The 12,025-nt window shown below is 46.8% G+C and overlaps 1 protein-coding gene across 1 annotated transcript in view; it reads left to right on the forward strand.

Moving 5' to 3' along the window:
• The first annotated feature begins 11,322 nt into the window (after positions 1-11,322).
• GDF11 (growth differentiation factor 11) overlaps positions 11,323-12,025 on the forward strand; it is a 29,932-nt gene continuing 29,229 nt past the window's right edge. The window contains exon 1 of the mRNA XM_060253067.1: positions 11,323-11,728. Coding sequence (XP_060109050.1) covers positions 11,323-11,728 — 406 coding nt within the window. The remainder of the gene's footprint in view (positions 11,729-12,025) is intronic.

Raw genomic sequence — 12,025 nt, forward strand, 5'->3', positions numbered from 1 at the left:
AGAGGACTCAGAATTACAGTTGCTTTCCAGATGACAGAGATCAGATCCCCTTGAGGGGGGTGGTGAATGCCTTCACTTGGGTGGAAGGGAAGATAACAAGGGGGGGGGCACTTGCCCAGAGCCTCTTTCTAGAGCCCACTGTATTTTTTTTCACAATTGGCCTTATTCCTATTATAAAATAATTAATATAAAAATAATCATTGGCATTGGCATGTGGCACAAATTTATATGCACATTTCAGTTTATGTATTTTCAAATACAAAGAGAGCCCTGCTGGATCAGTTGAAGAACACATCTAGTTCAGCAGCCAGCTAGATACCTTTGGGTAAGCTCACAAGCAAGCCATGAAGACAACAATTTTCCCCTGTTGCCTCCTAGCGACCAGTTTCAGAGGTACACTGCTTCTGAATATTGAGGTTCTATGCGCATCATAATTAACAGAGCCTGAAGTTGCTTTGTCCTTTATAGTTTCTGAGACATATTAAAGATTCCCATAATACTTTAAGAAGGCTGTTTCAGTAAGAGCTTGGCTAGAATAAGAAATTGAAGCAATCATCATGTTTTTTTGCAATCAATGCCAGCAAGTGATTTATTTCAACTTCAGTGTGGTCGATAGATTTTCCTAAAATTATTGCATGTGACATGAAAGCAAAAACATGAGGACTGTTTTGCTAGCTCCTAAGTGAGCATCCTGTCTGTCATCATTTGCTGCCCAGATGTCACAGAGCAGTTGATAAGCAAAAAATTATGATAGCATTTGTCCTTTGTTATTAGACCATCTGTATCTGGGAGCTAAAGGACATCACCTCTATAGTCAAGGAGGATATGTTGCTCATTCAGAAATGAAACAGTAAGTCTGCAAAACTGCTGAATAACAACCCCCCCTCCCACATAATTTATACTTCAAGTTAGCCTTCATGCCAGATTACTAGAAGGTGGTGAAACTTACACATTTTTAAAAAGGGATTCTGGAGCAGAAAGGTCCAGAATTATAGGACAGGTCCCCAAGTTGGATCAGCGTCACAATGCTGTGGAAAAGAGGCTATATTGTTTCTCAGAAATTGCCCAGCTCTGGTTGATATTGGCTGTGGTGGGGGGGACAGCAGACAACAGCTATAATATTGCTACCTGTATTGTAGCTAATAATATAACTGGGGGTGCGCAGGGCCGACACCAGGGTTTTTGGCACCTGAGGCCACTGGCCCCACCCTGCCATCACAGGCGAGCACACATTGCCACCTAGCTGCTCTCGCCTGCCTGGATCTGTGCAGACCCGAGCAGGTGAAAGCAGTGGGGGGGGCACCGTGTGTACCACTAAAAGCCCAGCTGCTCTCACCTGCCTAGGTCTGTGCAGGCAAGAGCTCCAGGTGCCATGTGTACTTGGAGGCTGGCATGGGAGGCCAGTGCAGCCCGCCACTGTAGCCAGGTGGCATCCTAGGCAGCCGCCTACCTGGCCTATTGGGATGCACTGACCATGGGAATGGGGGTTGAGAGACCATTTCTATTAGAGAAATGGCATGAGGAAGAGTGCAATGCATAACCAGAAGTATGATGTTCAAACGCAATGTGGGGACATGGTTGTTTTGCAGTATATTTTTTGGGGGGGTTTTAGCAAAGTCCAGTCATGGATTGTCATGTTTTATGGAGTTTAGCCTTTGATATGGCTTATTCTCCTTGGTCCCCATCTAGGTGTATTTACAGGTAAATAATGCATATGGACAATTTGGGGTATGGATCCCTATTCAGATCACAAATTGCCTTCAATCAGTTCAATAGGTCCTGAATGAACACTACGATATGGATGATGGGGTAGGACGATACCTCGGTGGGGTAGGGCGGGATATAAATCGAATAAAATAAATAAATGAGATTCTGTGAGGAAGGCTGTTCGTAAAGGCGGATCTCTCTCTCTCTCTCTCTTGCTCTATGCACAGAGGTATTATTTCACTTCCTTACTGCACTCTTACCCATTACAGCTCCCCTGCATTGTTAGAGTCAGATGGGGTAACTTATACCTCTGAAATGACAGTAACCCTCAAGTGCCAGCAGGCGTTATTTTATAAAGAAAAAGTAGAAATGTGTACTCAAGGATTCCAGCATAAGAGGATATACCTGCTCAGGTGACCCTGGTTTCCTAGTGTGATGGAACAGATTTGTTCCAAAGTAATCAGAGGCTGCAGCCAATTTTCTTTAGTCCCCTGAAACCTGTGGGTGACAGAGATAATGGAGGTCATTCTTATCTGCATAGCCCCACCCTTTCCTACATTATTGCTTGCTAGTTTCTAGTTCTCAAGGTGTGATTCTAGGGTGTAACAAAGACAGAAAGCTGAAAATGGAAATTAGATGTATAAACATTAATCTTTACTGACACTCAGCCTATTTTTCTATGCCAGTCTTGGATGTATGTCCTTTCATAACGTTGCTCAGAAGGTAGGCTGTAGAAAGATGCATTTATGGTTCATACTTTCTGCCTCATCCAAACTATCTCAAGCAGTTTCCATACTCTGCACATGTGATCCCCCACTATAGATTGTAGTCTTCTAGAAGAAACATTAATATCCGTGGGGTGTTCTGTGATAGTGACTTCAGGTTAGGGACCCCAAAGGCATTAGGATATTTGAATTGTGTCTGTACTTTTCTTCAATTTTATCTGTTTTGTTTCATTGTTGTTTTAAACTGTTCTAACAGTATATATATTCAAAAGCTTCTTCTGCTGTTTTTGATCGATGCCTTGGAAACCTAAGCTAGGTGGAAAGATGACATAACATTTTAAACAAAATAAATATTGAATCAGGTATTTGGGTCACATACCAAAGTGGACAACTGATTTATGAATAACATCAGTGGTAGCATTTTCTCTCCCTTTTTGTAGAATAACAATTCCCATAGTTGTGATTGAGTAAAAGCAGAGTGCACGCTGATCCGATCTTGGATATCAACAGTGAAGACCTCCACCACTCCGATGACAGCTGTTATTTCAAACAGAATGAAAGAGAGATGCAGCGTAATATATCGGACCTCATAACTCTAACAACTAGGCCATTAGATTTCACTCTGTGTATGTGTGTGTATAGTGGAGATTATAAAATATATAACTGAATGTTGATGATAACCTTCTTTATGTGAATTATAGAATCCTAAAACAGTAACCAGATTGATGCAATTGGCATATATCTATGGAAGGATTACATAGCGTCACAGAAGGTATACTGGTCAGTGAAGAATAAGACAGGGATATGACTATACTTCAGAATAAATACTGATATTACACTGGCCCTTGTACTCTTGTACTTGTACTCTTAAGACCTAAACTGGAAGGTTAAAAGGTAAAGGTAGTCCCCTGTACTACCCTGTTTCCAACTCTGGGGTGAGGTCGCATCACGATGTTTTAATGGCAGACTTTTTATGGGGTGGTTTGCCATTGTCTTTCTCAGTCATCTACACTTTACCCCCAGCAAGCTGGGTACTCATTTTACTGACCTTGGAAGGATGGAAAGCTGAGTCAACCTTGAGCTGGCTACCTGAACCCAGCTTCTGCCAGGATCGAACTCAGGTCATGAGCAGAGCTTGGACTGCAATACTGCAGCTTACCGCTCTGCACCATGGGGCTAAACTGGAAGGTACATATTGGCAATATTACTATTTCCAGTATACCGGTATGTAATTCCTGCTGATAACATTTGCGGCTACACAATAACAACAAAAGCTGTGTCATCACTGCCGACGCATCCATTAGGCAATCCGAGGCCTGGTGGGGAGGGCGCCAGTTTTGGCCGTCCCTCCCACCCTCGCCCAAGCAAGGGAAATTTAGGAGCTTGGTGGCAGCGGCATTCGCACAGTGCACCCCACTGCCAACTGCAATAGCTCCACCTCCTGTGCTGCATCTGTGCTTCCAGAAGTACAGATGCAGCAAGGGAGGCAGAGCTACAGCAGTTGGTGGTGGGGCACGCTGTGTGAATGTCACTGCCAAGTTCGCCCTTGCTGGTAGCGAGGGTGGGGGGCATTGTTCCCTCTAAGCTGAGTTAGCATGAGCTAGCTCACAGATTTTTAGCCCCCCAGCTCACACATTTTTATCTTAGGAAGGATGGCCCTGGAGCACACTAATTTTCGCAACAGCTCACAACTTTAATGGCTCACAAAGTAGAATTTTTGCTCACAAGATTCTGCAGCTTAGAGGGAACATTTGGTGTGGGGAGGAGGAGTGTGCCAACAGGGGAAGGGTGCCATGCCTGGGGCGTTGGCCTTCTGCTGGCACTTTAGCGCTGGTGCAATGTGTCATTCATTTCCAGACTGGATTGGAACATTCCATTTTGGGTCCAATATTAATTATTTATTGTCTTACAAGTGTAACAGGGACTTTGTTGTATGTTGTAATTTGTATTATTTGACCTCTGAAGAAGACCTCTGCAGGCCAAAATGCGTCCTGTCATATATGGTTCTTTTTTGTGCATTCGTCACTTTGATTATTTTATGGGGCTTCATTTGGGCCCCTACAAGGTTTTTATATGTTTTTGTAATAAACACATGTACTCTTATCTGTAACTATTTATGTTTTTAACTTCTGGCCCCTTACTAGTACTTAGGGTTGCCAGAACTTACCTGGCTGCTGGCAGGGAAGTTTTGCCCTCTGTCTGGGAGTTTTTTTCAGAAGCACATCATGGGGGACACTCTATCATTTGGAAAAAACCTCTATGGTCAACAGTGTTGATTCAACACAGAGTTTCTCCCAGGGCTTTTTTTTTTTAGCAGGAACGCACAGGAATGCAATTCTGGCTGGTTTGGTGTCAGGGTGTGGTCTAATATGCAAATTAGTTCCTGTTGGGCTTTTTCCTACAAAAAAGCCCTGTGTAGAACAATGGTGATACCAGGGGGTGTGTTCTAACATGCAAATAAGTTCCTGCTTTTGTGGGATTACTTTTTGTACATCTCACTTTACCCTCAGTAACGCAAACCCAAATCAACCTGGGGTCATCAGAAGGCTAATACACACTTAATAACAGATAAATTTTATTAGACTCCATGTTTCCAACCCAACAGAAATCCTGCCACACCTGCTGGTTTTTTTCTACACAAAAAGCCCTGGTTTCTTCCAAAATGACAGAGCATCCCCCCAAGACATGCCCAGCATGATAATGTCACCTCTGTGTGATGTCATTGCGCCAGGCAGGTTGGGCTTGATGGAGCTCTTCATGGACAAGGCTCCCCCTGCTGGCCAGCTCTGTGCTGGTGGATTAGAGGACTCAAAAGTGGGGGAAACCCCATAACATCCGGGAAACCCTACTGGTACTCTAAATTTCTTTTGGAGGTTTATAATACAAAATGTACCTAAGACTTTATTGTCACTATTCACTGTGCTCAGTTGTGGATTTCAGCATCCTTTAACACAGACATGAGTACAGCTAAAAGTGTTTATAAATATCAACTTTTAAGATGATCTGGTTGAAGAAGAACAAACTTGCATCCCAAAGGGCAGCCATGTAGTCCTGTGTGAATAGCCAGGGCCAGCCTCACCACTTGGTTGGGGGATAAAAGGGACTTTTCAGTGTAGCCTAATTCCCCTTCTCACTGTAGCTTTAGTGCATATGCTTTTGCTGTAAGGTGTGTAAGTTTGCTCGAGGGACTGATTCAGCAAAAGGTTAAGCTACAGGCCAGCAATCCCAATAGCAGCACCACGGGGAGAAACATGTGAGCAGCAGTGACTGGTCAGAGCCTAAGAGTACTGAAATATCTAAGGGGGAGAAAGATGCATATTAAGGGAGGGAAGAGGTATAGTGTAGTGTAAGATCTGTCCTGGTTACCCATTTGTTCCTGGTCACAATTCAAAGTGCTAGGGTACCTGAAGAACCACCTCCCCCCATACTATCCCATATTGGTCTCCCATGCTAGAGACCAAGCCCTGTGAGGAAAAGTTGAGGGACCTGGGAATGGTCAGTCAGGAAAAGAAGAGGTTGAGGGGGTACATGATTGCTCTAAGTATTTGAAGGCCTGCCACTTAGAGGGGTGGGAGCTGTTCTGTTGGCAGCAGAGGAGAGGACTCAGAGGAATTGGCTGAAATTAAGGGTGGAAAGATACTGGCTGGACATTAGGAAAAAACTTGTTGTACAGTAAGATTTGTTCAACAGTGGAATTAGCTACCTAGGGAGGTGGTGAGCTCCCTCTCACTGGATGTCTTCAAGCAGCAGCTGGATGAACACTTGTCAGCAGTGCTGTAGGCTTGATCCCGCATTGAGCAGGGGGTTGGACTAGATGGCCTGTGTGGCCCCTTCCAACTCTATGATTATATCCAGCCACCTGCTAGTTAAGATCTGCCTCTCAAACCCTGCTCTTATTTTCCCCACCTTCAGAGGTGAGGTGGGTAGCAACTAGAGAAAGGGCATTTTCTGTGCTGGAATCTCACCTTTGACCCACTGGCTGCCTACTTTACTGTCTTTTAGAAGCCAGGCCAAAATACATCTATGACCGTATTAATAAAGACTTATGCCTAATGGCATCTTTTTACACGGGCTTTTAATTACGGGTTTTATCTTACCAGCTTTTTACAATTATTTGCTTCTAGTCTGAAATCTGTTTTTAGACAGCTGCTATCCTGCTTTTGTCCACTCTCTTGTTTATAATTGGCTTGTTGCTTTATATTGTTATATTATTTAAACTATAAGACACCTTGAGCAGGACTCTGAAGAGGAATCATAGGAATATTCTAAATAAGCCAATACGTAAGACAAATATAAATATGTGGATGTAGCTTGACAATAAGGAACTTGATGATGGAAACAAATTTGTTGGTATCTATTTCCAGAGTGCATAGATTTCAATTTGGTACCCTGGAACTGAGTTTTCAGTTCCTCGTCAGGGTGGGGAACAAATATTAACATTTTGAGAGATGAATTCATCTTGCTTCTTTACGCATGCATGTAGTTGGGGCCAGAGCTCTTTTTTTTGCAGAAAAAGCCCAGCATAAATGTATTTACATATTAGGCCACACCTCTTGCTGTCACCATTGTTCAACACAGGGCTTTTTGTAGAAAACACCCAGCAGGAACTCATTTGCATATTAGGCCACACCCCCTGACACCAAGCCAGCCAGAACTGTGTTCCTGCTAAAAAAATATCTGCCTTGTTGTGGCAGATATTTTAAGTGGTTTCATCATTATATTTAGCCAAGGAGTTATAATGATTGCAGATATATTAATTTATTCAACAACTAATTAAATGACAATTGAATTATCAACAAGGATAATCAGGAGTATGCTCTTTTAACTATTGTTCATTATGCTGTAGCAGCACCTATGGTCTCCATAATTAAAATATCTGTTTTACTTTTAACACAGATAATTATAAATGTTATTAAAAATCCTGTTGGGAGGTGCTTGGAATACACCCTTCTTAAAGACAGTAGTTCCATTTAAGGGAAGGAGGAGATAATTACTCAGCTACTTCAGGCCATATATCTTAGAAGTGCCTCTATCTTTGGTCCACACATATTCAACATGCCAGGTGACTAAGGTTGCAGTCCTAATAACATTCTCCTGGGAGTAAGCCCAGTTGAAGAAAATGGAACTGGAAGGACTTGCTTAGGATAGAACCCTAAAGCTTGGTCCTTGCCAAAACCTGAAGAGACCCTGTTTAAAGGAAGAATCCCTGATTTGTACTTTTCAATGTGGAAAAGGCAGCATTTAAGTCACCAGATAAAGGATTAGCCCCATTTTTACTTATATCTTGTTGGTCATTGTTAAAAGGTGGCTGTTAAACTGCATCTATTATTATTAAGGGCATAGTTTCTGAGAAAACATTTGGCACATGTGGCCTTAAATCTACCCATGCCAAAGCAAATAAACCCAACCCAAACTACCAACCAAACAACTCCCAATTGTCTGTCAGAGCCCAGAAGTGGAATGGACAACTTTTTACAAGAATGAGACTGTTGACTAGATTGTCATATCTGTTTCCCATACATATAATCTTGCTTTGCACTGAATTGTCTTCTATTTAAGTAATATTGTTTTCTGCATTGTTTAACATAACATGTGTAACACATTTCTGTCATCCTACTGATTGCATTGATTTATGCTGTGTGATCCACCTTGAGTCTCAGAGAAATAAAGACATCCACATAGTGTACCAGTCATATATTGTCCTGCCACCTGGTGAGAATTTTGGTCAGGAAGACACCTACTCTCATTCTACATATCAAGTAAAAAGGAATCATTTGGGAGAGCTTTCTGTACATGTAATAGAGCAGGGATGTCAAACTCATTTGTTATGAGGGCCAAATCTGAAATAAATTAGACCTTGAGGGGCCAGACCATGTCAGGTTGGACTGAGCCATGTTGGGTCGGGCCATGTGTGTACGTATTTAAGATTAGGTAGCAAATATATAAATTTTATAAAGAACATGGACAAGCACAAATACATATATTTTCGAAACTTTAAACATGCTTAAAACGTTAGCACTCATTGGTCTTAAGGATGTTTTCTTTGTATTTCTCCCATGGGATCCAGGGAACTGGGCAAAGGAAGCTCTGGCTCTTTCCTTCCTTCCACAGGGGACTGGGTGGGGGGGAAGCCTCAGCCAATGGAGAAAATAAAGGCTTTGCTCTGTATCTCCTTAGCAATTGAGCAAGCCTTGCAAAGCAAGCTGTTATGCAGAAGGAAGCAAGATATAGCAAGAAGGAAGCAGATGACATCCAGTTGCTGGGGGGGGGGCCCTGATAGGAGCCCTCCGGGGGCCTGATTCGGCCCTTGAACTGCATGTTTGACACCCCTGTAATAGAGCAATATTATAACAGAATAGTTTGGGAAGGTGTTTTAAAGGGAAAGGGACTGCAAATTGCACCACTATAGATAAGATGTATCATTATTTTGCTGCATGTTTATCACACTGTTGTTTTCTACTGATGTAATACCATTTTTCTTCATTGTAGCCACACTCTACAGATTTTAGTACTCCTAGGCCTAGTACATTGATCATTTGACATTTCATATTGATTGTATTGACCTACACTCTGTGCTTATTAGATGTCTCTTCATATGGACTGATATTGAGTTATACTGTGCAATCCACTTTGAGTCACAGTGAGAAAGGTGGAAAATGAATAGAGCAAATACATAAATAGATATTACCATTCCTTTACTTCTCTAGATTTCCGATCTATCCAAACTCTGTAAATTGGTAAATGCTAGTGTGGTTAGCCATATAAATGGAAATATCTCTGTATGTGGGATCTTCTGACTAGGAAAGGAAAGGCTATTCAAGGGACAGGCTAGGCTATATAGCCAGTTTTAAATGCAATTGCTTCTATCTGGTAGAATGAACCAGTATTTCCCCCCTCCAAGGAGAAACCGAATAATCCTTGATAATCCAATACAAGGAGACCTTAAAAGAGAGAGAGAGAGAGAGAGAGAGAGAGAGAGAGAAAGAAAGAAAGAAAGAAAGAAAGAAAGAAAGAAAGAAAGAAAGAAAGAAAGAAAGAAAGAAAGAAAGAAAGAAAGAAAGAGGGTTGTTTTGCAAAGCGATCTAACTTCCTTTCCACTTTCTCTTTCGCCCTCCTCCCTTCTTTCCCTCCTTCTTTCTTCCCGGTTCCTCCCCCCACCTTTGCTGGAGAGAGGGGGAAGGATGCCGGGTTTGGCTTGCGCTAGCTGGACTTGGCCCCTGGGGCCGCGGCTCCCCCCCCCCCCGCCCCGCTCGCCATCTCAGCAGCTCGAGCGCCCGCCTCATTACTAGGCGTCTCACCTGGCCAGCTCCCCCCCCCCGCCCCCGCCCCGCTCCCTTGACTCGGGAGCCTTTGACTGTGCCCAGCCGAGCGGAGCAGAGCCGGGGGGGGGGGGGAGCGAGAGAAGAGTCAGCGACCCTCGCCCTGGAAAGGCAGGCGAGGGACCCGGGAGGGGGGGGGGGGCGCTGCCTCTCCTCCGAGAGAAAGAAAGCGCCCCCACTGCACAACCCCTCTTGCCACCTCGGCCACGCCGCGCGATTCTCCTCTCCCCCCCCCCCCCGAAGCAAAACAACAACACGGCACGTGGCTCGGGCTTCGGGACCTGCCCCCCCCCGCCCCCGCTTTTAAACTTGGGCAAGGCAAGGAGGCGCCCGCGAAGCCAAGAGCTGCGGCGCCTTCTCGCCAAAGGGCAGCGGAGGGTTATGATTGAATGGATGCGTGACAGCCGCAGCTGCAGCGCCGGAGCCGGGAAGGGCAGAAAGAAAACTGCTGGCCTGGCAAAAAGAAGAGGAGGAGGAGGAGGAGGCGGGGGGGGGGGGACGAGGCGCGCGTGTCTCGCTGCGCTCCAGTGGGGAGGGGGCACTTCAGGACTGTCAAAGCCACCCAAGCCCCGGGAGATCGATAGGAGGGGGCTAGAAACTGTTAACTAGATGCCGGCTTTAGACAGCCCGGGGCACTTAGAAACTGTCAAATGGCTCGGAGAGGAGTAGGGAAGCGAAGCTTAGGAAGGGGGGGGGGGGCGGGACGGACTCTCTAGGGATGGGAATCTGTTCGAAGTGGAGAGGATAAGAAATCCCCAGATGGATCGGAACCAGGAGGGGGGGAGGGGGAGGGGGACAACAGCAGAGCCCCTGGATCCTCCATGGGGCTGAAACGGCAAGCTCTTGGACCAGCGCAGCCCTGCTCGCAAGCCTTCCTCGCCTCTCAGCCCAGGATCTCCCAGGCGCACGAGTCGCCCCCTCCCCACGCCCCCCTCCCTCCCTCCCTCCCTGCGAGAGATGCCTGATTAAAACAACCCGGGAAGGTAACCGGCGGGGAAGTGGCTCCGGAAAGGGGACTTTGTTCCTTTAAGGGGCTGTCAGTCGCCTTCCTCCTCCTCCTCCTCCCCACGCCCCCCGCCCGCCCGCCCGGGCGCCCCCTCCCCTCCCGGGCTCCAGGAGAGCGGCCCGCATTTAAAAGGTTTGACACGGAGGCGAGCGGGGCTGGAATGTTGCGCGGTGACACCCGGGCAGCGCCGGACTCCTCTCTCTCCCTCGCGCGTTCCCCCTTTGGTGACAGCCCTTTTGCCAGGAGATCTTTTGTTGCCTTCGCAGCCAATCAAGGCTTTTTACGACACAGTTCAGTTGGGATATAAAAGGAGAGTCCTTCTTTCTTCACCCCCCCCTCCTCTCCTTCCCCCAACCAGCAAGTCACCCACCATCTCCAAGCCCCAAGAACTTAAGAGCCAGCGTCAGCACCACCCACCAAGCACCCAGCAGCCGCAGACCAGAGCTCCCCAAGGCCAAGCCAGAGCGAGCGAGCGAGAGAGAGAGAGAGAGAGAGAGCTTGGCTTCCTTCCTTCCTTTCTTGCAAGCGCGGGTTGGGTGGGGGACAGGAGCGAAGCCATCCAGACATGCTGGTGCCCAGGTGGCCTGCTTTCTTGTGCTTCCTGGTCGTGTGGCTGGAGTTCTGTAGAGGGGAGCCGGCCGAGCGCGGAGGGGCGGAGAAGGCGCCCACGGAGGGAGTCCCCCTGGCGCCAGAGGCAGAGGACCAGGGCTGCCCGGTGTGCATGTGGCGGAAGCACAGCAAGGAGATGAGGCTGGAGAGCATCAAATCGCAGATCCTCAGCAAGCTGCGGCTCAAGGAGGCGCCCAACATCACCCGCGAGGTGGTGAACCAGTTGTTGCCCAAAGCCCCCCCGCTGCAGCAGATCTTGGACTTGCACGACTTCCAGGGGGACTCTTTCCAGCACGACGACTACCTGGAGGAAGACGAGTACCACGCCACCACGGAGACTGTCATCAGCATGGCCCAAGAAAGTAAGCCGGGGCGGGGGGGGCTTCTTTGTTAACCGGGCGGGGGAGGGAGGGAAAGAGGGGGCGGCAAGCAAGGGGGGCAGCTCAACTTGGTTGGGAGCCCATCGCAAAAGCAACTTTCTCTGCCTCTGGTGGCGGGGCGGCGGTTGAAGAGAGCCGGAATCCCATCCAGGCACCGCACTTCGCCTCGGCTGCTCCAGGGGCTTATTGTTTATTTCGGCTGGGAAGGCATCCCTCCAAGCGCGCAGAGGCAGCGCTGCCTGCCATCGACGGCGACCTCTGCTCTGGCTCAAGGGGGTG

Source organism: Heteronotia binoei, chromosome 13 (assembly GCF_032191835.1).
Source record: "Heteronotia binoei isolate CCM8104 ecotype False Entrance Well chromosome 13, APGP_CSIRO_Hbin_v1, whole genome shotgun sequence".
Classification (NCBI taxonomy): Eukaryota; Metazoa; Chordata; class Lepidosauria; order Squamata; family Gekkonidae; genus Heteronotia; species Heteronotia binoei.